The sequence below is a fragment of the Amblyraja radiata genome, chromosome 33, assembly GCF_010909765.2.
Source record: "Amblyraja radiata isolate CabotCenter1 chromosome 33, sAmbRad1.1.pri, whole genome shotgun sequence".
NCBI classification, from domain to species: domain Eukaryota; kingdom Metazoa; phylum Chordata; class Chondrichthyes; order Rajiformes; family Rajidae; genus Amblyraja; species Amblyraja radiata.
Window position 1 is genome coordinate 12,332,892 of NC_045988.1, and position 24,985 is coordinate 12,357,876.

A 24,985-nucleotide genomic window follows, 5' to 3' on the forward strand; every position below is an offset into this window, starting at 1 on the left:
CAGCCGTCCTGGTTCCCCGCTTAGACTGACTCCGGGTTTGGACGAGGATTGATCTCCCATTATTGTTGTTTTGATACGCCTTCTTCCAGCAGGACACACAAAGTCTGCCTCCTCCTCCTCCTCCTTCTCCCCTGTTTAAGTGTAGCGGCTAGTGCGGGGTTGGGGTTGTTTCGGGTGTGTTTCCCGCTGTGTCTAGGAGCTCCCCTCCTCCTCTGGCTGGGTTGGTGGGTGGAGGTGCGGGGCAGCCGCTGACTTTCATCCCTGCTCCCTGTCCCTGGGATTACTTTGCGCGGAGGGAGCGGCGGCAGAGGGCCGGGCGGAGCGGAGCGGCGGCGGCGGACGGAGCAGCGCCGAGCGGCCGGAGGTGAGGCGGTCCGAGCGAAGTAACAAAGTAACAACCGGAGCGGAACTGGGCGCCGATCCGGAGCGGGAGCCGAAGCGGAGCCGCCCCTCCAAGCCGCCGGGTCACCCTCACCACCACCACCACACCGCGGCCTGACTGACCGCCGACGATCAACGACAACAGGAAGCGATCCCCCTCCTCCCCCAACACCGGGTTCGATCGGGGAGTGAAGCGAGCGCCGGGCTTGTGATGGAGCCGGGGGAGTGAGTGAAAGAGAGGGAGTGTGGGAGAGAGAGTGTGAGGCGGGGCAAGGCCGGCCGGCACCCACACCCACCGCCAGCCGGGCCCGAACGGCGCAGGCCTGGCCGGGCCTAGGGCGACCAGGGCCTAGAGTTCAGCCAGTGTCCGGCAACAGAGTCCCGGGCCCAGAGCCCGGGCCCTGGAGCCCAAGCCCGGCCCACAAAGCCACCGTGGCTCTGCCTTGCTCCCTAAACGCCATCGATAGAGAAACGGGACCGAACTGATTTAAACTCGGCCTCCGAGCTGGGACCGGATTGATATCCGCACCGAAGATCGATATCATATCGATTCCATACTGGATGATGAGACTGAATCGACTCCTGATGGATGCGGCGCTGGAAAATAGTCTGAATCGATAAGCCTGATCAATGCTGCACAGGATGATGAGTGTGGATCAATAACTGCTCGATGCCACAGTGGATTAAACTGAATCTATAAGTATCACGGTGGATTGTCAGATTGAACTGATAAGTGTCAATACCTGATTGATACCGTGTAGGAGCTGCAATAACGGGAGCGCTTGGTTCCGGGTTAAGGTTGGGCTCGGTTTCTGGAATGGGCTTTAGTCCTGGACTTGGCTCTGGGCTGCTCTGAGACTTTTCTGATCCAGTTTATTAATCCGAAGCCTCATTCCAAGAGTCTGAGAGATTTTACGTTTTTATATGGTTCCATATTCTCCTTGGATTATTGACAATCGATCAAGGTTTTGCGAAACAAAATGAGAATTGGATAAATTGTAAGAACAGGAATCAGTGAGAGGAGCCAAATGAGCGTGACACCGTCCGGGCTGAGTGAGAGGTAAGAGTACACAATATGAACAAGAACCAGCACATCAATGTGGGGATTAATGGAGGGCGTGATAATGGGGGAAGGGAGGGAATATAGATTATATGGGGCTTGAATGTACAGTTTACAGTGTGATCACCCGTGGTGTTCCTGTACAATATCTGACTGTATGTTAAGTTTATTATTGTGCCCTGTATTGTTTGTGTTCAAACTCTGGTCGTATTTCACAAGAGTTTGGGAAGGGTGTGGTATATATTAACCAGAGTGGTACCTGAGATGGCAAGAGTTCATTAAAGACATTAAAAAAAAATAGAGTGGAGAAAAAAAATCAGGGAGGAATTTGATAGGGGTGTTCAAAATCATGAAGTATTTTGATGGAGTTAATGAGAGGAACTCTTTCTCACTGTCAATGCTACTGGATACCAGTGGGTACAATAGAATTGTCAAAGGAGCAGAGGGATGATGAGAATTATTTTGTATAGATTATAAAATAAATTATGAAATATAGATTGTTAAGATCGTGAGTTGCCTGAAATGGTAATGGAAGTAGGCTCATTAATAAAGTTCAAAAGAGAGTTGGACAGATAGTTGAAGGCGGAAATTAACAGGACTCTGAGGAAGAAGCAGGGGAGTGGGAGTAATTGGATAGCTTGTTCAAAGAGCTGGTATGAGGATGATGAGCTGAATATACTGTGCAATTTAATCAAGACCTATTTGCTGTAGGAGCCCTGCTATTATAAAAATAGGCAGATGCGCTGTGGTAGCATATGTTTGCCTTTAATTATTTGCATTTTTGTGATTGCTGCTAATAAGAAAGATCAAAATTAGCATTTTTTGCAAGAATAATTTACAGCAATTCCATCTGTGTTTCGGTGAGTTGGGGTAAGATATAACAGCAATGCCAGGAATTAGAATTGCAAGTGCCCAGACATTTAAAAACTGCCACTCTAAATGTACGGAATTAATGTACACTTTAAGCTTGTCCAATTCGGATCACCTGACAACTGAAATTAATTGCTCCAAGGTTTAGTCCATGCCTTTAGCTAACATTTGCAAGAGCTTCAGAATTACTTTCTTCACCTCACTTTCAAGTTGTATCTCTTTGTTTTGTTCTGCTTTAACATCTCCTTTTGTGGAATGGTGTCAATTTTTATTTGCTAATGCTCCCATGAATTACTCCTATCCTTGTTGGCTTTATTAAAGGCTTTTTTGAAATACAATAGTGGTATGGTACCTGTTATACCAAACTAACTCTTCATAGGGTCTCTAATCGATGATGTATAAGTAATTGATCGGAACATGCTGTGGTAGAGAAATAAACTTTTGTGTTCCTCAAATTAAAATTTTTTTTTATGTGAAGGTATCTTGATCCTCAGTTCTGTTGGGAAGAATTTAAATAACCAGGATAGTTGAACCTTTCCATGGTTTACCATTTTCTGAAAGTTGCACCAAGTTGTGAGCTTTGTGCATCCCTGAACCAAACACCCACAAAAAAAAGTTTGGTTTCCCCATCAGTTGAGACCAAGGCACAATTAAATCACATGGCAATGGAATAATATTTTATACCCACTACCTCGTGTACCGCTAATGTTACTGGTATTAGTCCATCTACTGCACAATATAGGATTGTGCAAGTGCTAAAGATTGTGGAAATGTTCTTACGGTAGGTCCATTCATGGTAGACAGAACATCCAGAGGTCTGATTAGAAAGAACTTTTTGGTTCCGAAGAAAAAGTTGGTTAAATTTGTGAGTTTTAAGCATAAATTGAAATTGAAACTAATGTGCTTGTGGAAGAAAGTAGCATATGGTAGCTTCAGTTGGAAACTTGAATGGACAGATCAATGGAAGTTTGAATCTGTTTGTGAAATCTCCATTTGCACTCCTGGAAAGGAAGTGTGTTTTGGATAACAGATGAATCAATCTCTGTAGTTATTGGAAAGCAACAAATCAGAATGTCAACATAATGTTTGGGAAGTAGCAACCGAGAAATTCAGTTTGCAGAGTGGCTCAAAGTATGGAGAATAAAAATAATAATTTCTGTGATTGACTTATACATATATGTTTCTGGAGTTTGGCAAGGAAAGGTGATAAATAAGGAACACCAACCTTTTGCTTCATGATAAAAACCCCAACATAATTTCATATCTCTCGGATTAAGTGTTCCCATCACATCTTGCTCTGGGTCACTTTCAGTTCATTGGTTTCTGGGACGGTAATAATAATTTTTGGGGTGATTGATTGATATTTTATTAGTATGGTGGAGAATATGAGAGAATGGTTAAGTGCATTGTTGTAATTTGTGCAGGAGCCATGCAATGCCAAAGCCATTGCATTGTGCATAAGAGCTGTGCAATGTTATTGTCCCTTGTGATGATTATTAAATGTGTCTGAGTAAGGCTTTCACAAATAATACGTGCGTAGTGATAGACACTGCAATAGATGCATTGGGCAACAAGCATGTCCATGTCTTCTTAATTGAGAAGCTGCTTCTAACGTGGCCTGTAAGATGGTGGATTTTTTTGTGGATGAATGCAGGTGAGTGCACAGAGTGGAAACACTGGTATGCATCTGCTGTATTTCAAGATTTGGTTTTCACAATTTTCAAGAGTGTCTTTTTAGTTGGATTAGTTGAACAATCCGCTTTTTAGATTTTGATGGACTGCTCAGTCGTCATTGACAGACTTCAGAGGCTGCAACAACGGTCAGCATTCATTGATGTGCCAATTTTACACATGCTAAGTCTGAAAGAGAGTCTCGACCCGAAAAGTCACGTGTACATGTTCTCCAAAGATAATGCCTGGCCTACTGAGTTACTCCAGCACTTTGTGTTCCTAACTGCTAAGGAAATGTTTGCTCTTGTGGGACAGTCCAGAACCTGGGTGCATGATTTCAGAATAGTGAAGTGACCATTTTAAGGCTGAGGTGAGGATTTTATTTCTAAGGGTTATGTATCTTTGGAACCACCTGGCCCATAGTGCTGTGAGGGTCCATGCTGAGATGGATGGATATCTAATCAGTTGGAGAATGAAGGGTAAGGGGAAAAGGGTGAGAAGGTGGACTTGAAGAATGTAAGATGATATGAACATCAAAGCAGGCTCGAAGGCCTGAATGTTTGACTCTTGTTTGTACTTACTGTCTTATTCATTCGCTCATTGTCAGAAAACTTAATCGGTGATTTTGGTATCCAATCGCTTCAGTAGGTTCCAGCTCTCGTAGCTTGCAGAGAGACTTGTCATTTCAACCCATGAGGTTGCATGAAATAGAACTATTTAACCACTCGATATCCAGTAAATGTGGCACAAAATGTTAGGGCTTTCCAGCCTGAAAATAGTTATGTAAGCTCAGAGTCTCATTCTTTCAGACTTTAACTATCATTAAAGTTTTAAAAATTGAAATGTAATTATTTGCCTCCTAACTTTCTCTCATTTCTATCTTTATCATTCCTCCTTGTGATTTTTGTACATTAATTAAAATGTTCCTGCACTCTGACTCCAACTCTATGACTTGTAAAGGAAGTGTAAGAAGACACTGTAGATACCCTAACTTTAATCTTGGATTTTTATTCTGTTTGACTTGGAGACAGTTCCTTTAGATTGAAGAATTACATATTTCACTCTTATTAAAGAGTGAGAAAGAAAATAAAGCTTTCATGTTAGTCGCTTTAACATCTGTCAAGGGGAAATTGCTAGCGACTACTCTGTGTCCAAACACTGAATGATTTCAGTTGATCAGAGAGAGCTGGCATTGATTTGCAAGGAGGAAGTTATACTTTATAAATGTGAATCAAACGTTTTGTAGAAGGGACTTAAGTAGTGGACAGGGCAGTGGACTTCTATAAAGCTTTGTTTAAACTCATTATAGAATATTTATGAGATAAAGTCAGAGCATGGAATTGAAGGCAATTTATTAATCTGATTTAGAAATTGTGCTGCTGGGTAGCATGGACAGGGATAATGTGATAACACGAGCAGGATTTGACCAGTGATCTGCTGGATTGATGAATACATGATGGGGCCAAAACTGTTCTTATTTATGAAATATTTAGATGACGTTATGGAAAACCACATCCCTATGTTTGCTGAAGAGACAACGATGCGTGGCATTGTAAGCAGTGCAGATGGAAGCATCGAGTTACAAAGAGATTAATAGATTACGTGATGTACAATACTGCAGAAAATAAACTTTGATGGAGGCAAACATCAAATATTTTTGACCTAAGAGAACAGTATTTTAAATAATGAAAAGTTAGAAGCTTTCTGCTTTTGGTAAGTACATAAAATAATCAAAGGCTATTGGAATTCTTGGTTTATATTTAAAAGATACAAGTTGTCAGTAGTTATTCTGTAGCTGTACAAAGGGCATGTTAGACCACACCCGATTATCTGGACGGTTTTGGAAACTACACTGTAAAAGGATCATATTACCTAAGGAGGGAATACGCTATACATTTTTATAGCAAAATCGAATATTTTACTTGTTGAATTTTGGGATCTAGTTGTCACTGGAAGCGTTAGCGTCATAAGTTAGCATTTAATGGCCCACAAAAACACTGGAGGATGTGGTTGTGAGCCAACTTCCAAACCCCTGTGTTGTGTCAGGTGGAGGTATTCCCACAATATTGTTGGGAAGGGAGTTCTGGGATTTGGTATATGTGTTGTTAATGTCACTTATCACTTATCAGATCATGCCTGAATGTGAGTGGATCTTTTTGAATGCAGGCATAAGCTTCTTTATTTTCTTTGGCAGCAAAAATTTAACATTGTACAACTCTGAATGACCAACCTAATTTCTGATCTTTTAATGGGAAAAAAAACATTGAAGCTGCTGAAGATGGATAGCCCTTTGATGAATAATCTTTGACTCTAAAGGGAAAGATTTAGAATGATATGGGCCAAATGCAGACAAATGGGACTAGCTCAGCAAGGCACCTTGGTCAGCATGCATGGGTTGTGTAAATGGGCCAGGATCTGTGCTGTATGTCTCTGACTCTAATATTGACCCCGCTATGCGCAGATACCATAGGGCATTAAACCAGGGATCTGATTTAAATTCAGACGACCAGCACAAAGCATAAACATAGCTGACAAGGTGTATTTGTGTACTGAAGAAGGGTTTCGGCCCGAAACGTTGCCTATTTCCTTCGCTCCATAGATGCTGCTGCACCCGCTGAGTTTCTCCAGCTTTTTTGTGTACCTTGTATTTGTGTACGGATGCTTAAATGCTTGGACACCCCAGACAAGGTTACATTGCATCCTGTTTCCTCAGTTCCTTATCAACTTGCAGCATGAGGATAAACCACATCAGAAGTACATTGAATATTTTTGGCCCCTATTGTATTGGAGACAAATCAGACGATTTCACTGATATTGTTCTGGATGTGGAAGAGTTGTCCTTTGAGGAAAGAGTAAGCAGATTGGAACTGTAAAAATTTGACTTCAGAAGAATGAGCGGTACAATTTTTAGCGGCTAGACAAGATAAATCCCAAGGGTATGTTTACTTTTGTGGGAGAGTTCAGAACCTGGAGTCGTGATCTCAAAATTGTGAGGTGACCATTTTAAGGCCGATGTGAGAATTTTTTTTCCCCCTGAGGATTATGTATCTTTGGAACCACCTGTCCCAAAGTGCTGGGAGAGTCAATTGAGATGGATGGATTCCAAATCCGTTAGGACTACATCCTTGAACTTTCCTGCACACAGCCTGAATCCATCCTGTTCTATCCCATCTCGACAAATGGGAGCACCACATACTTGTACAGAGCAGTACATCTAATCTGTTCCCTACTATGTCTTTCACGCTAGGATTATCTGATGTTGACTTTTGCTCATTCCTGTTGAGCCTGGCTTTTGAACAATTTGAACCCAGGAATGATTGGGTTAACATATGATGAGCGTTTGACGGCACTGGGCCTGTACTCGCTAGAGTTTTGAAGGATGAGGTGGGAACCTCATTGAAACTTATTGAATAATGAAAGGCTTGGATAGTGTGGATGTAGAGAGGATGTTTCCACTAGTGGGCGAGTTTAGGAACAGAGGCCATAGCCGCAGAATAAAAGGATACATTTAGAAAAGAGATGAGGATGAATTTCTTTAGTCGAGATGGTGAATCTGTGGAATTCATTACCACAGATGGCTGTGGAAGCCAAGTAAATGGATACTTTTAAAACTGAGATTGACAGATTTTTAATTAGTACGGTTGTGAGGTAGTTATGGGGTGAAGGCAGGTGAATGGGGTTGAGGGGGAAATATACCAGCCCAGATTGAATGCAGAATAGACTTGATGGGCCAAACGACCTAATTCTGCTTCCATCTATTAATATATAAAACTCTCGCCCAAGATTCCGAAACGGAACTCCGTCCGGCTGTCACATTTCTTCCATTGATTCCCTGCAACTCCGAAACTGGACGCAGAATCGCCGACATCTTTTCCATTTCGGTAGAGATTTCACTTTTCTTTCTAAGTATCCGCTCCTCATTACATTCCGTCGTGTTTAAGTACACGTTTTTAATCAAATCCTTCCCCCCCCCCCCCCAATATTTCAAAACTAAACTGGCTTCACACCCACAGAACCTTCACCAGCCCCAGCCCCTGCTGAACGTTCCATCGTGTGATGTCACAATGCCCAATCTTCACATATGTCCAATCGGAATGGATCCATTTACATATGCCTATGCAGGAGCCCAAGCCAATGGTGAACGTTCCATCGTGTGATGTCACAATGCCCAATGCTCAAAGACATCGTTGCCATAGAGAGGCAGTACAGAGAAGGTTCACCAGGCTGATTCCTGTTATGTCAGAACTTTCATATGAAGAAAGACTGGATAGACTCGCCTTGTAATCGCTAGATTTTAGAAGATTGAGGGGGTATCTTATAGAGACGTTTAAAATTCTTAAGGGGTTGGACAGGCTAGATGCAGGAAGATTGTTCCGGATGTTGGGGAAGACCAGAACAAGGGGTCAAAGTTTAAGGATAAGGGGGAACGCTGAATCGCCGACATCTTTTCCATTTTGGTAGAGATTTCACTTTTCTTTCTAAGTATCCGTTCCTCACTACATTTCGACGTGTTTAAGTGTACGTTTTTAATCAAATCCTAACCCCCCCCCCCCCCCCCCCCAATATTTCAAAACTAAACTGGCTTCACACCCACAGAACCTTCACCAGCCCCAGCCCCTGCTGAACGTTCCATCGTGTGATGTCACAATGCCCAATCTTCACATATGTCCAATCGGAATGGAGCCATTTACATATGCCTATGCAGGAGCCCCAGCCAATGGTGAACGTTCCATTGTGTGATGTCACAATGCCCAATGCTCAAAGACATCGTTGCCATAGAGAGGGATTACAGAGAAGGTTCACCAGACTGATTCCTGTTATGTCAGAACTTTCACCACTTAAAAGTGTAATGCCCCAACGCAAAAGTGTAATGCCTCCTCCCCCCCCCCCCCCCCCCCCCCAGTTTTTCAAAAATAAACTGGCTTCACAACCATACAAGCAGCCACTTCGGTAGACATTTCACTTTCCCTTCCAGCTATCCACTCCTCATTACATTTCGTTATGTTTATGTCCATTTTTTCCATTAAAACCTTCTCCTCCCCCCCCCCCCTTAAACTCATTTTTTCGCCTCCTGCTGGCCAGCGACCATAACCGCTGCTGGCGCCCGCAGCACAACCTCACGCGACGCCATTTAAAAACGGCCTTTCGGGAACGGCTCTACTTCGAGGACCACGTCTCCCGTGAGGGCTGCGGGTAGGCAACGGCTGCGTTGGGGCATTACACTTTTAAGGCTCTGTGTGTGGGGATGCTTCGTGTGTGTGATGCCGCCCCGCCACCCCCCCCCCCCCCCCCGCGTTGCCGAGACGGACCCGACTTCGACGACTTCAAGATACGCTATTTTAAGACGGCCGGAACCCGACTTCGACGACCACGTCTCCCCGGGGGGCTACAGGTAGGGAACGGTCTTTATACACTTTTCCAACTCTGTGTGTGGGGGTGGTTAGTGTGTGTGATGCCGCCCCCCCCCCCCCCCAGTGGGGGCTACGGGTAGGGTACGGCTGCGTTGGGGGATCAGACCCAACGGGTTTGCCATTGGTCGTCGTGTTTAAGTGCACGTTTTTAATCAAATCCTTCAACCCCCCCCCCCCCCCAATATTTCAAAAATAAACTGACTTCTCACCCATAGAAGCATCACCAGCCCCAGCCCCTGGTGAACGTTCCATCGTGTGATGTCACAATGCCCGATGCTCACAGATGTCCAATCGGAATGGATCCATTTACATATGCCTTTGCAGGAGCACAAGCACTTGGTGAACGTTCCATTGTGTGATGTCACAATGCCCAATGTTCAAATACATTGTTGCCATAGAGGGAGTACAGAGAAGGTTCACCAGACTGATTCCAGGGATGTCAGGACTTTCATATGACGAAAGACTGGATAGACTCGGCTTGTACATGCTAGAATTTAGAAGATTGAGGGGGTAGCTTATAGAAACTTACAAAATTCTTAAGGGGTTGGACAGGCTAGATGCAGGAAGATTGTTCCAGATGTTGGGGAAGTCCACAACAAGGGGTCACAGTTTAAGGATAAGAGGTAAATCTTTTAGGTCCGAGATGAGAAAAACATTTTTCACACAGAGAGTGGCGAATCTCTGGAATTCACTGGCACAGAAGGTAGTTGAGGCCTGTTCATTGGCTGTATTTAAGAGGGAGTTAGATGTGGTCCTTGTGGCTAAAGGGATCAGGGGGTATGGAGAGAAGGCAGGTACAGGATACTGAGTTGGATGATCAGCCACGATCATATTGAATGGTGGTGCAGGCTCGAAGGGCCGAATGGCCTACTCCTGCACTTAATTTCAATGGTTCTATGTTTCCCTCTACGCACCCCTCTCCCACCCATCCCTCTCTCCCCCCCCCCCCTTCCCTCTCTACGCCACCCCCTTCCTCCTACCCCTCTGTCCCTCTTCCATCACTCCCCCTACCCCTCTCCACCTCCCTCCCCACTCTTCCACCTCTCCCCCTTCCCCCTCCACTCTCCCTCCCCACTCTTTCCCCTCTCTCACCACCCCTCTCCCCCTCCCTCCCTCCTCCCCTACCTCCCCATCCTCCCCCTCCCCCACATCTCTCTTCCCATCCCCCTCTCTCACCCCCTACCCTGCTCTCCTTTCCCTCCCAAATCTGTCCCATTTCCTCCACCTCTTCACATCCCCCCCCCTCCCCCCACCTGTGTGTTTGGGGGTTGGTTAATATGAGTTTGATGCCGCAGCCCCCCCTCCCCCCCCCTGCAAAACGCCGTTGGGGAAACAGACCCAACGGGTCTGCACTTGGTCTAGTAACTTATGAAAATAATGGGTTAAATGTTGACTACGTAGTGGACCAATGACTTGTGTTGCTGTTGACCTTCCAAAGCCAACATGAGGTGGAATGCATGTTGTTGGATCCACCAGAGGTGTTGTGCTGACGCCCTGTCGCCTGCGGCTGCTGTGTAAAAACCGAGTCATTTACATGGTCTGAACAGCAGAAGCTGTCACAAGTCTGAACAAGGCTTGAATCAAGAGCAGCGATCTGTCTGCTGTTTGGAGTGTAATCAAAGCAGTAATTTCCAGCAGTGGAAGTCCTATTTTTTCAATGATTATGGCTGATGGAATTTTTAAAAACCATTTGCATAATTTGCTGTTGAAATGTTGGTTTTATCTCTGAGGAACTCATGGACTGCTGAGGGAGGAGGGTTGGTCTGAATATTGGTGTTGAACCACTCTTATGGAAAGGCAAGCTTTCATACTGTGAGAGGTAGTAGCAGGTGATTGTCATCATATTTCTTAGCCAGGTTTACTGTCCTGTAACCACCATGAAGAGTGTTGACTGAAAAGGCTTTTGTTTTAAACGTTAACTTTCTGGCCTGACTCTCTCCCTGTCTGGAATCGGTATAGTGATCTGTTCCGGTTCAAATATTGTATGTTGGAAGGAACTGCAGATGCGGGTTTGTACTGAAGGTATAACCAAAGATTTAGGTAAGTGTGGGAGAGGGAGAGAGAGTTAGAGTTATTTATTAAAGATTTCTATCATAGGTTCACCAAGCCTCATGAGTTGGCGGCAGAGGTGTGAATTCCTATTCCATCAAACCTAAAATTTTCCTCTGATCTTCGTGACTAAGAGGTGTTGGACAGTTTGTGCCCTCTAAATTGCCTGCCTGCTTTGGAGCAAATGTAGAAGCAGCGTTTAACCTTGCAACCACCTGTTTTTCCCTTTTGGTCTCGCTGGCAGGTGCGTTTTGCACCTCTGACCCTCGACCTTCCCTTTTCTCACCGATTGCTGCACTCTAGCTTGAGCCGCTTGCGTTCTGAGATGTTTGAAATGTGTGGTGAGTGTTGAAACCCAAGTGGTTTCCGGCCGGGAAGTCACTGAGATTTATTGTGAGGTTGAGGAACCCACAGCCTTAAGCTGAGAAATTGTGGCTGAATCAAATCACAGAATGGCTGCACTTTTTGAACAAATGCGGTTTCAGGGCTTTTGGCTCCCTGTACCACTCCTCACTCTGCCATTAGATTCTCCATTCTTCTATAATTCCTTTTGTGGTCTCTCTCACAGTCCCATACTCTCTTTCCCATTGCCTGTGCACTCCCTCTCTGCTTCCTTGTTTACTGTCTTCCTTGGCAGCCTCTCCCTCTGTCTTCTTCTGCATCCCTGCCATTTACTCCCCCACTCCCCCTACTTTTCACTTGCACTGATGCATACCTGAAACCCTGGTTGGCAGGGTCCACGTTTGCCACAGCCAGTCATCTATTCTGGATTTGGGAGAGGTTACATGTCAATCAGGATACATACCCATTTTTTTTTCTGTGTCCATGGTGTGCCTCTGCAGTGATATCACAAGGTGGATTTGGGTTGCCTTTGAAGTGGTAAGTGTTGGAATGCTGGCAATGTGGCTTTTAATTGCAGCTCTGTGTTTAAACACATGCATTGTTTTGTTGCTCCGGCTTCATATTTCTGTGCAGTAGATGAGGCCTCTCTGCCAGTTAATTACTGTAAGGAGCTGGTGACTACCAATCTGGGCGTGGACCCAGTCTCTCCCAGCATCAATTTTCTATAAATAGGTGTGTAGGCTGAGAGAGACGGACCGGCCATGTAATTACTGCGCCTGTTCCCAATGTGCTGGTCTTTCATTATGGGCTCATTTACCCTTTCATTGCTGTGTTAATGATTCGTGAAACCCACTCTCTACAATATCGTCTCCCTAGTGCAGGCTGATACACTGATACAGCTTCCTGAATTGGAACAGGAAAAAAACCTAGTTCAGACTTATTTCCCCTTTTGGGTATTTTGATACAGTGCCCTCCATAATGTTTGAGACAAAGACTCGTCATTTATTTATTTGCCTCTGTACTCCACAATTTGAGGTTTGTAATAGAAATAAATCACACGTGGTTTAAGTGCACATTGTCAGATTTCAATAAAGGCCATTTTTTATACATTTTGGTTTCACCATGTAGAAATTACAGCAGTGTTTATACATAGCCCCCCCCCCCCCCCCCCCCCCCCCCATTTCAGGGCACCACAGTGTTTGGGACACAGCAATGTCATGTAAATGAAAGTAGTCGTGTTTAGTATTTTGTTTCATATCCTTTGCATGCAACGACTGCTTGAAGTCTGCGATTCATGGACATCACCAGTTGCTGGGTGTCTTCTCTGGTGATGCTCTGCCAGGCCTGTATTACAGCTATCTTTAGCTTATGCTTGTTTTGGGGGTAGTCCCCTTCAGTTTTCTCTTCAGCATATAAAAGGCATGCTCAATTGGATTCAGATCAGGTGATTGACTTGGCCACTCAAGAATTGACCATTATTTAGCTTTGATAAACTCCATTGTTGCTTTAGCAGTATGTTTGGGATCATTGTCTTGCTGTGAATGAACCACCGACCATTGAGTTTTGAGGCGTTTTTTCGAACTTGAGCAAATAGGATGTGTCTATACACTTCAGAATTCATTATGCTACTACCATCAGCAGTTGTATTATCAATGACGATAAGGGAGCTAGTACCTTCAGCAGCCATACATGCCCAGGCCATAACATCCCCACCACCGTGTTTCACAGCTGAGATGGTATGCTTTGATCTTGGGCAGTTCCTCTTCTCCATACTTTGCTCTTGCCATCACTCTGATATAACTGTCCACAAGGCCTGTTTACAGAACTGTGGTTGCTCTTTTAAGTACTTCTTGGCAAACTGTAACCTGGTCATCCTATATTTGCAGCTAACCGGTGGTTTGCATCTTGCCGTGTAGCCTCTGTATTTCTTTCATGAAGTCTCAGGCATGATGTTCTTCTAATTTAAATCAGAATTCCAATTTTTTTCTTTTCTTTCCCTAACAATGAATCAGATTTTTCAAATTTTTTGTGCCCGATTTTGACACAGTTTAGTTGGCAAGATCGTAAAATAAAGGGGTGAGGGAAGGAGAGTCGGTGGAGGTACCGGTCTGGAGGCGGGCAAGCTTGTGATTCATGATGGAAGTCAGCAAGGTCAGCCAATGGTGGGGGGGGACACGCGGGAGGCCGTGGGCGGAGGGAACACAACGGCGCTCTTTGGCTGCTGCTGAGATCAGCCCGGCTGCGGCGTGCGAGTTGTGACGGTGCCCGTTTGTCGGAGGGAACTAGAGCGCGAGCGGGTGAGACGCAGGGCCACGAGCGGGCGTGTGGGCTCCGGGTGACCGGGGCACCTGGACAGCTAAGATGGGGGTGATGGCTGCAGGGCGTTGATCCCCTCCACCCCTCTCTTGTGGAGAAAATAAATAAAATATGGAGCTGTGGCTGGAAAGGGAATGGTACCGGCGATGATAGTGGGGGTTAGAGCGATGTGGGGCCCTACCTCTGGGCAGTGGCTACCCCTTCCCCTTTCTGGTGATTTTCTGTCTATATTGGGAATTTTTGTTTCATTGTTATTGGCTTTTTAGTTTTCTACCCTCTTAGTGTTGTAGATGTGACATCAGTGTATTGACAGGTAACTGTGCCGTGCAGTATTGTGCATAATTATGCCTTGAGATGGTACCTTTCTAAGGTGATGTGTAGGTTTTACTTTTGTGTTCTTTTGGCATCTCTACAAATAGCTAATTTAGAAATTCAGGTAACATTTTTTTGCAAAGATTTTTTTTAGCTGTATGAAGTCAATTATTTCATGAAATTTTTATCTTTTGGGGGTTATTTAACTGGTTATGTGTTGGAAAAATTCTAAGTTTCTGTTATGTAAACTACCAGCAGAAAGCTTAAGAATTACTTTCAACTTATTGAAAATGCAGGAGCCCCCTGAACCCCCACCTGGACACTGCCTGGGGCCTAGCCGGCCTCTAGGACCCCCGGCCAATACTTCCTACTTTTTTTCTGGAGGTGAATATCATGCCTGAGTCTTCTGCGGACACCTGATTCCTGAAGAGTGTTTCTGATCTGTCGGACAGGTGTTTGGGGATTTTGCTTTATTATAGAGAGAATTCAGGATTCAATTCAATTCAATTCAATTCTTCTGTGGCCACTGACCATTTATGAAGCCCCAATAACAACTGTGGAGAAGATGGAGCGAACCATAACTTCATACGCGAAGAAATGGCTCGGGGTCCCACGATGTCTAACTAACATCGGCCTATATGGCAAAGGGGTCCTGGAACTACCTCTCACTAGTCTAACAGAGGAATACAAGTGTTCTAAAGTAAGACTTCAGATGACACTGAGGGACTCTAGAGACAAGACCATCAGTGCTGTTGCGCCGCCCCTAGTAACTGGCCGGAAGTGGACGCCATCTGATGCATTACAGCAAGCTTCATCAGCCCTGAGATACAAAGACATCGTGGGGCAAGTCCAGCAGGGAAGAGGAGGCTTTGGCCTTACGACAAGTAAACCAACTTGGCGAAAGGCCACAACATCAGAGCGGAGGACATTGGTGGTCGAGGAGGTGCGGCGACAAGAGGAGGCCGCAAGAAGTGCAAAGGCGGTCTCTCTTGCCAAACAGGGGCAATGGATGCAGTGGGAAGGTGTGGAGCGGAGGAAGATCAGCTGGAAAGAACTATGGGAAATGGAAGCAAGCAAGATCAGCTTCATCATCAGAGCGACTTATGACGTGCTTCCATCACCAAAGAACCTCCATCAGTGGTACGGCGAGGATCCAACCTGTGCCCTCTGCCCAACTCCAGCGACCCTCAAACACATCATGGTAGGCTGCAAGACCAGCCTCACGCAAGGGAGATACACGTGGCGGCATAATCAGGTACTAAAAAGCCTGGCATCAGCCCTTGAGAACAGGCGGTGTGCGACCAACTCCTTGCCTCCGAGAGCAAGCAACCCCCTCCCCCTAAGGGCAACAACCTTTGTCCGAGAAGGACAGAAAACATCTAAACATCCTTCCACCAGATCAGAAGAAGGAAACCTATGCAGGGCCCGCGACTGGAGGATGCTGGCGGACATTGGCCGACAACTAGTTTTTCCACCTGAAATTGCTTCCACCAACCTCAGGCCAGACTTGGTGTTCTGGTCCCCTTCACAGAAGACTGCTTACATCATAGAGCTCACAGTTCCATGGGAGAACTCTGTTGAGGAGGCCTATGAGCGTAAGAAGCTGCATTACGCAGAGCTTGCAGCAGAGGCAACGCAGCGTGGCTGGAACACCAAAGTCTATCCAGTTGAAGTGGGATGCAGAGGATTTGTTGCGTCATCTACCATCAGACTGCTGAAGGAGCTTGGAATCCACGGTCAGGCTCTGCGGAAGACCATAAGATCACTCTCAGAGGCGGCTGAAAGAAGCAGCCGGTGGATTTGGCTCAAGCGGAAAGATCCATGCTGGGCCCCAAGTATTTCAGGGTGAATCTTTGGGACGGTTTGACACGGGACACGCGCTGAGGGCTGATCATCCTGCAGCGGGCCGCCCTTGTGGAGGGTGTATAGTGATAAAAGGCCGAAACACCCAGTGATGCAAGGGTACACTACTGATGATGTGTCCTGTGCCCAACTGTCCTAAAGGTTACCCAGGCCAAGATATACGTATCCACTCCCCCACCCCCCCCCCCCCCCCCCGCCCCCCCCCCCACAGATGTTGAGCGTCTACCACTCTCAACAATCAACGAATGTCGTGAAATGCTCCCCACCTATTGGCACAAGGGACTTCTTAACATCTTGTCCTGTGTATTTGATTCTGATAATCTGGACTCGTCCAGTGACTGCTGTGAAAGGACAGCTGACAACATGGGAAAGTCCACGTGACAGCTTGGAGAGACAGCTGACAGGAGGGAACAGACCCCACTGGGGCCGTCATGGGCTAGCTACCCATGATAGCAGTCCCCAACGCTGTTTCAGTTAGTTGGAGACACCCGCTAAATGCTACTAAAAGTAAATTAAAGAGAATACCCCTAGAGCCTGCGAGAGCGGGGGCGGAAGATGGCTCACCGATTGATAACACGGTTACAGACCAAGGAACGGAAACGACTACTGACAAGGAGAGCATGGCACATGAGACATCCACAACAGCTGCGGGACACAAACTTCAGGTGTGCATTTGTGGTTGGGAGAAAATTACATCAGTGAAGGGCTTGAAGATCCACCAAGGGAGGAAAAAGTGCTTGAGAGAGCAGAGACATGGGCCTCGCATTGACCAGTACTTCTTACGAAGCAACCAGTCAAATCAGTCGAGTGAAGCACAGCGACAGGACTCAAACCAAAGTTCGCAGAGCATCAGCACCCATGTCACTGAAGAGGGTGATACAAGCACAGAAATGCCGGTGGAGGAGCCCACGCAACAACGACAAAGACCTCCATTGGAGGGAAAGATCAAAGGGCACAAACCTGGAGTGAAATGGCCCAAAGCTGTTGAAAAGAAAGAGTGGGAGACGGTCAACAGTGACCTTATACATATCTTGGAGCAACAAGCGGGCACAGCAGTGGAAAAGCTTGAAAGGATGGGCAACACAATCTACAGCTATGGAGAAGAACGGTTTGGGGTGAGTAAAGGGAGAGGTGGAAAGAAATTACCAACACCAATCAAGTCTAGGAGGCAGCAGGAGATCGAGAGGCTAATCAGAGAGAGGAGACAGTTGAAAAAGCAATGGAAAAAAGCAACTGAGGCAGAGAGAGAAGGTCTCATGCTACTCCAAGAGGACATCAAGAGCCGATTGGCAACCTTGCGAAAAGCAGAGAACTTGAGGAAACTTCGCAGGAAGAAAGAACACACAAGAACACGGTTCTACAAAGACCCTTTCAAGTTCATCAAAGACCTCTTCGCAAAGGAAAAAAGTGGAACTTTGAAAACATCAAAACGGGAATTGGAGGAACACCTGGAAAAGGCCCACCAAGACACGAAAAGGCATGAGCAGTTAGTCATCCCACATGACATCCCGCCTATTCAACCACCTGAATTCAACCTGGACACCAGCCCTCCAAGATGGAAAGAGGTAGAGAACACTGTCCGGCGAGCAAGAGCAGCATCAGCTCCGGGGCCAAATGGAGTACCATACAAGCTCTACAAGAACGCACCGGATGTGTTACGCTTTCTATGGAAGCTCATGAGGGTGGTGTGGAAGAAGCAAACAATACCTAAGGCGTGGCGAAGGGCCGGCGGCGTGCTAATACCTAAAGAAAAGAATGCGTCAGACATCAGCCAATTCCGGCCAATATGTCTCCTCAACGTCGAGGGAAAAATCTTTTTCAGCATTGTATCACAAAGGCTGTCCACCTATCTGGTAACAAACAAGTACATTGATACATCTGTACAGAAAGCAGGAATTCCAGGATTTTCGGGCTGCTTGGAGCATACAAGCATGATCTGGCACCAGATCCAAGCAGCTAAGAAGGAGAAGAGAGACCTACATGTGATCTTCCTCGATCTGGCCAATGCATTTGGTTCAGTTCCCCATGAACTCCTTTGGGAATCTTTTGCCTTTTTCCATGTACCAGAGCTCATCACCACACTGGTCAAGAGCTATTTCCAAGACCTGCAGCTGTGCTTCACAACAGCTGACTTCAGTACAACATGGCAGCGCTTGGAAGTAGGCATCATGGCAGGCTGCACAGTCTCACCCTTGGCCTTTACAATGGCCATGGAAGTCATCATCAGGGCCTCAAAATGGGTGGTGGGCGGTGAACGAACCAGGGCTGGGCTCCGTCTGCCACCCATCAGGGCATACATGGACGACATGACCACACTAACCACTACTGCAGCATGCACCAAGCGGCTACTTGGAAAGCTGCAGGAGAACATCAAGTGGGCCCGAATGAAGATCAAACCATGTAAATCTCGAAGCATCTCCATAGTCAAGGGGGTGCTTAGAGACACAAGGTTCTGTATCGGTGACGACCCTATACCAACAGTGTCTGAACAGCCAGTTAAAAGCCTGGGCAGATGGTACAATGCAAGTCTCAAGGATAAAGAGCAGGTGGAACAACTAAGGCAAGAAATTGTCAATGGCCTGGAGAACATCAATCAGACCCTACTGCCTGGGAAACTGAAGCTCTGGTGCCTACAGTTTGGACTCCTTCCTCGGACAATGTGGCCACTGACCATTTATGAAGCCCCAATAACAACTGTGGAGAAGATGGAGCGAACCATAACTTCATACGCGAAGAAATGGCTCGGGGTCCCACGATGTCTAACTAACATCGGCCTATATGGCAAAGGGGTCCTGGAACTACCTCTCACTAGTCTAACAGAGGAATACAAGTGTTCTAAAGTAAGACTTCAGATGACACTGAGGGACTCTAGAGACAAGACCATCAGTGCTGTTGCGCCGCCCCTAGTAACTGGCCGGAAGTGGACGCCATCTGATGCATTACAGCAAGCTTCATCAGCCCTGAGATACAAAGACATCGTGGGGCAAGTCCAGCAGGGAAGAGGAGGCTTTGGCCTTACGACAAGTAAACCAACTTGGCGAAAGGCCACAACATCAGAGCGGAGGACATTGGTGGTCGAGGAGGTGCGGCGACAAGAGGAGGCCGCAAGAAGTGCAAAGGCGGTCTCTCTTGCCAAACAGGGGCAATGGATGCAGTGGGAAGGTGTGGAGCGGAGGAAGATCAGCTGGAAAGAACTATGGGAAATGGAAGCAAGCAAGATCAGCTTCATCATCAGAGCGACTTATGACGTGCTTCCATCACCAAAGAACCTCCATCAGTGGTACGGCGAGGATCCAACCTGTGCCCTCTGCCCAACTCCAGCGACCCTCAAACACATCATGGTAGGCTGCAAGACCAGCCTCACGCAAGGGAGATACACGTGGCGGCATAATCAGGTACTAAAAAGCCTGGCATCAGCCCTTGAGAACAGGCGGTGTGCGACCAACTCCTTGCCTCCGAGAGCAAGCAACCCCCTCCCCCTAAGGGCAACAACCTTTGTCCGAGAAGGACAGAAAACATCTAAACATCCTTCCACCAGATCAGAAGAAGGAAACCTATGCAGGGCCCGCGACTGGAGGATGCTGGCGGACATTGGCCGACAACTAGTTTTTCCACCTGAAATTGCTTCCACCAACCTCAGGCCAGACTTGGTGTTCTGGTCCCCTTCACAGAAGACTGCTTACATCATAGAGCTCACAGTTCCATGGGAGAACTCTGTTGAGGAGGCCTATGAGCGTAAGAAGCTGCATTACGCAGAGCTTGCAGCAGAGGCAACGCAGCGTGGCTGGAACACCAAAGTCTATCCAGTTGAAGTGGGATGCAGAGGATTTGTTGCGTCATCTACCATCAGACTGCTGAAGGAGCTTGGAATCCACGGTCAGGCTCTGCGGAAGACCATAAGATCACTCTCAGAGGCGGCTGAAAGAAGCAGCCGGTGGATTTGGCTCAAGCGGAAAGATCCATGCTGGGCCCCAAGTATTTCAGGGTGAATCTTTGGGACGGTTTGACACGGGACACGCGCTGAGGGCTGATCATCCTGCAGCGGGCCGCCCTTGTGGAGGGTGTATAGTGATAAAAGGCCGAAACACCCAGTGATGCAAGGGTACACTACTGATGATGTGTCCTGTGCCCAACTGTCCTAAAGGTTACCCAGGCCAAGATATACGTATCCACTCCCCCACCCCCCCCCCCCCCCCCCGCCCCCCCCCCCCACAGATGTTGAGCGTCTACCACTCTCAACAATCAACGAATGTCGTGAAATGCTCCCCACCTATTGGCACAAGGGACTTCTTAACATCTTGTCCTGTGTATTTGATTCTGTCATCAGCTGTGGAGGTCTTCCTTGGCCTGCCAGATCCTTTGCGATTAGTAAGCTCACCAGTGCTCTCTTTCTTCATAATGATGTTCCAAACAGTTGATTTTGGTAAGCCTAAGGTTTGGCTGATGTCTCTAACAGTTTTATTCTTATTTCTCAGTATCATAATGGCTTCTTTGACTTTCATTGGCACAACTTTGGTCCTCATGTTGATAAACAGCAATAAAAGTTTCCAAAGGTGATGGAACAACTAGAGGAAAGACTGGGTGCTGAGAGCTCTTTTATACTCTCTCATTAAGGAGGCTTTTAAGCACACCTGAGCAATTACAAACACCTGTGAAGTAAAGGGGCCCAAACTTTATAGTGCCCATAAATGGGGTGGGACTATGTATAAATACTGCTGTAATTTCTACATGTTGAAACCAAAATGTATAAAAATGGCATTTAATAAAATCTGTCAATGTGCACTGTAACCACATGTGATTTTTTTCTATTACAAATCTCAAATTGTGAAGTACAGAGGCAAATAAATAAATGATGGGTCTTTGTCCCAAACATTATAGAGGGCACTGTATCAGGGGCTGATGTGACATGCGTGTCAATAACTTTCTATAATGTTTTAAATATTGCATAGTAGAATTGGATGAATGTCCAGCCGCAGAAAACAGATTACATCAGGCTTGAAGTATGTTTATTATTATGGCTGTAGGGCATTTAGGCTTCATACATGCGAAGGTGAGATATAGCAGACTGGTGAATGATGTATATTTCCAGATATTTTGCATCCGGTATCATTGTACAATATTTCCAGGGCAGGGGTGAGAACAATGCAAAGTTCCAATTTCACTGTGACAGCAAGCACTCATAGCCTCGAGCTGTGAAATAGTAGTTGATCAACTCGCAGAAAGTACAGGGTAAACCTCCCTGACAATGTCATTATCAGCACCTTGTATTTTTAAATGGAAATCAAAGAACTGCAATGCCTAACTTTAATGATTCACAGAATTTTTATTAAACAAAATTTACACCGCAAGCAAGGAACTTGAAAGACTTTGTCAAAAACACACTTATCAGAAGGCGAAAAGAGAAAGGGAAAATTTCAATTTTATGTCTTCTGAATCTGAAAACATTGCTGGCAACAGTGGATTGATTGCAGTCAGGGATTTAATAAATGCTGAATTGAGGGAGTGTAAATATTTTGCAGTGTTCCGAGAAAGGGCTAGGGCACGTCGAAATTTTAAAATGGGTGAACATTTTTAAATTAAGTATTTCTGCTCGGGGAGCTATTGTACATCAGAGGATGATGAATGAGTTTGACTGGTGAGAGTTGGGAAATGGAAAACTGTTTTGGATGAACCCTGAAAATGGGAGGCCAGACAAGAACGTAATGGAAAATGAAGCTTGACGGTACAAAATAAATGGATGAGGGTTTCAGCAGCACATGAGCTGTGATAAGCAAAGTTGGATGTTAAGAATCTGACATTAAGTGTGATGTTGAGCAAGGACATGTTATTCTGATCTGGTGCAGAGCATGTTAGATACTGGAGTTAAATTCACTATCATACAAGTGGAATTGTCTTCTGATGCAGACTTGTCATTCTGTCACCCTCAGGGTGTTCAATCAGTGACAAAATGTGGACCTGGATCAAAGTGACCAACATCTGGCTGTTCCATACAGAAATCCATGATGTGTTGTGGTGAGGGGCTGGGTGCAAATTGCCCCTGACTCTTCAGTTTTGCATCAGGATTGCTGGTGTCAGAACCATTCCCATTAACTTTATGAAAAGATATAGAAAGCTTACTGGCTTCCATATTTTACTTAATTTTAATTTTTTAATTAAATTTTACTTCAATTTATTTCTACTAACTTCATTTTTTTTTAAATTGCAATCTTTAACTAACTCTGACTCCCGTGCTTGAGGTAAGCTTAATACAGAGAGTCTATTCGACTTTGCGGACCCGGAGGGTCAGCCTGACTGCCTCTCTGTTTCCACAACAGGTTAGTGCAATCGCGCAGCAAGTTCATGCAACAGCCAGATCCAGGATGATCCAGTCTACTGATGGCATATCAGTCATTGCTACCACTCTCCATGACAGGTGTGTGTTTGTTCCAAAACTGATTTCATTTGAGGACCTTGATATCTTCAAGAAAAGATGGTGAGGTTGAGCTTGATAGATTCTCAACTTTTAAATGTGAAACCAACAGTAGTAAAGGAGATGGGGAAAAGATGAATGTAAGTAGTTAAATGATAGGTCAGCCATAAAATGGCACTCATAAAAAGGCAGAAATTCAGTTCTTGATGGAGTGCAGATTTGTTGGAAGAGGGGTTTGGAAATTGTGTGTCTTTTGGGGGCCATTTGGACAGAGCATGGGTGCTAGTCGGGTTTGCTCTGAGGAAGATCTGCATTTCACAGATGCTAAATAGCCCATATCTGTTCCTATAGCACACTGACACATGCTACTGAGTCTATGAATTATGGGCTTTAGCATTGAAGGAGGTGCTTTTGTCTTAAATATTTATTGGTTTAGTTTGGTTTAATGGTTAGTTTTGCTTGATAGGGTACATTTGTAGTGATAATCAGTCATTTAAAATGGTAAAGTCACCTGCCATGTAATCAGGTAGCCAGCTCGAACTAATAAAGTCATCTAACTGAACTGTGGGAATAGGGAATATATGGGTTTTGCTAAAGTGAAGTATGTTTTAGCAGTGTGCAGTGCCCACTATGTGTGGTGAGTATAGGTAATGATGCAGCATTATATTAAAAGGCATTTAGCAACTATATTCTGTTGACGACATTAATTAAGAACAGCATTGTAGGGTAAAAGATGTAATACATGATGTGGAAAGGTGATTTTAAGACATTGTGATCCATCATGGCAACATTTGCAATGTCTTATAGCTCAAAGCAAATTTAAGCTCAGAGTTTATGAACCAGAGGCCAAGATGTTGGTACTGCGATGCACCAGGGAAGGAGAAAGGTAGCTGGACATTTTGTCTTGTTAAGAGAAGGCAGTCACGCCACTAAGATGAAGTAACGTAGAATTGACCCTTCAAGAGGGGAAGGAGGTAAGACCTGGTAGTTGTGAGTAATGCGTGAACCAATAACATAGATAAGATAAAAGAGAAGTTTCTTCTGAAGGTGTATGAGCAGCTTGGGTTCAAATCGGAGTCATCTGCGAATTGACATAAGATTAACAAAATCAGGGAGTTGAATGTGCGGCTTGCATGCGAAAATAAATGGGCTTCAATTCATGGAGATAGACACAAAAAGCTGGAGTAACTCCGTGGGACAGGCAGCATCCCTGGAGAGAAGGAATGGGTGATGTTTCGGGTCAAGACCCTTCTTCAGACGTAGTGGCCACAGTACCCAAGAAAGAGTGAGTTTCCCATTGAGCTGAACTTCGCTTCAATCGTGGTGGGATCAGTGTTCAAACAAATGAAATACCCAGAGCTGTGGAAAACTTTAAACTAAGTAGTTAGATGGAGAGCTCTGGAGAGGGGAAATTTATAAAGCTGAGGAGAAGAAACAAGATTTCAGTACAGGACAGCAAAATGAGTAATGATAACTAGAATCGGGAAGGAATGGGCAGAGCATATAAACGTGAGAGCATGCATGTTTTGTCAGAGGAAAACAGCACTGGAGGCACTTTATCCGAATCAATGTAGAACCCATATTAAGAGCAAAATATTAATACCATAAACTATACAGATTGGGAAGTAAATGTGGCAAAATAGAAAAGGAGGATGGGATAAAAGTCGTAAAGGGGAGAATCTTAGTTCAGAAAAATGAATTAAGATTAATTTGGGTGGAGCATAAATCAGCAAGCAGCAGATCGCAGTAATGAAAGTTGTAACAGGCTTCCATACAGTCATTGTAATGCAGGCCATGGTATAAATTAGAGGTCCATGTGTCAAAGGTAATGAATTAATTATGAGTGAGTTTAATCTACATAGACCGAGGAAACCAAATTAATAATGGCAGCATGAAGATTAATTCATGGAGTGTATGAGAGATGTTGGTCAGTCAAAAGTGTTGAGGAACAAGCTTGCATTGTGCAGTAGGAAAGTGTCACTTAATAACAATACAGTTCAAGGGCTTTCAGAGAAGAATGATTTTTAATAGAATTTTATATAAAGTGATCTAATTTATTAAGAAAATGCACCCTTAAATCTAAACAAAAGTAGATAGGAAGATGACATTCAAAGTATGACAGTGAACAAGCAGTGGCTAATACTTAAATAATTAATGCACAACTTTCAACAATACATATAGTTAAGGAAACATGTAACCAGTCTGGGCTAGCCAGAGGGGTCGAAGATAGTATTAGAACAATGTCTCTAAGGTATGCTTATGCTAGAGAGGGCAACACAGGCTCAATAGATAGATTGCTGG

The 24,985-nt window shown here is 45.2% G+C and overlaps 1 protein-coding gene across 12 annotated transcripts in view; it reads left to right on the top strand.

Moving 5' to 3' along the window:
• Positions 1-210: 210 nt before the first annotated feature.
• arhgef12 (Rho guanine nucleotide exchange factor 12) overlaps positions 211-24,985 on the top strand; it is a 102,793-nt gene continuing 78,018 nt past the window's right edge. For 4 of the 12 annotated variants that reach the window (XM_033049626.1, XM_033049622.1, XM_033049630.1 and 1 more), the window contains exon 1: positions 213-1,441. Coding sequence is in view for 9 of the 12 variants with exons in the window: in XM_033049622.1 (XP_032905513.1) it covers positions 1,410-1,441 (32 nt within the window). In the remaining 3 variants the exon portion in view is untranslated. Of the gene's footprint in view, positions 1,442-22,589; positions 22,688-24,985 lie in introns of those variants that run through there. The other 8 variants (XM_033049632.1, XM_033049629.1, XM_033049631.1 and 5 more) reach the window with 5 other exon arrangements.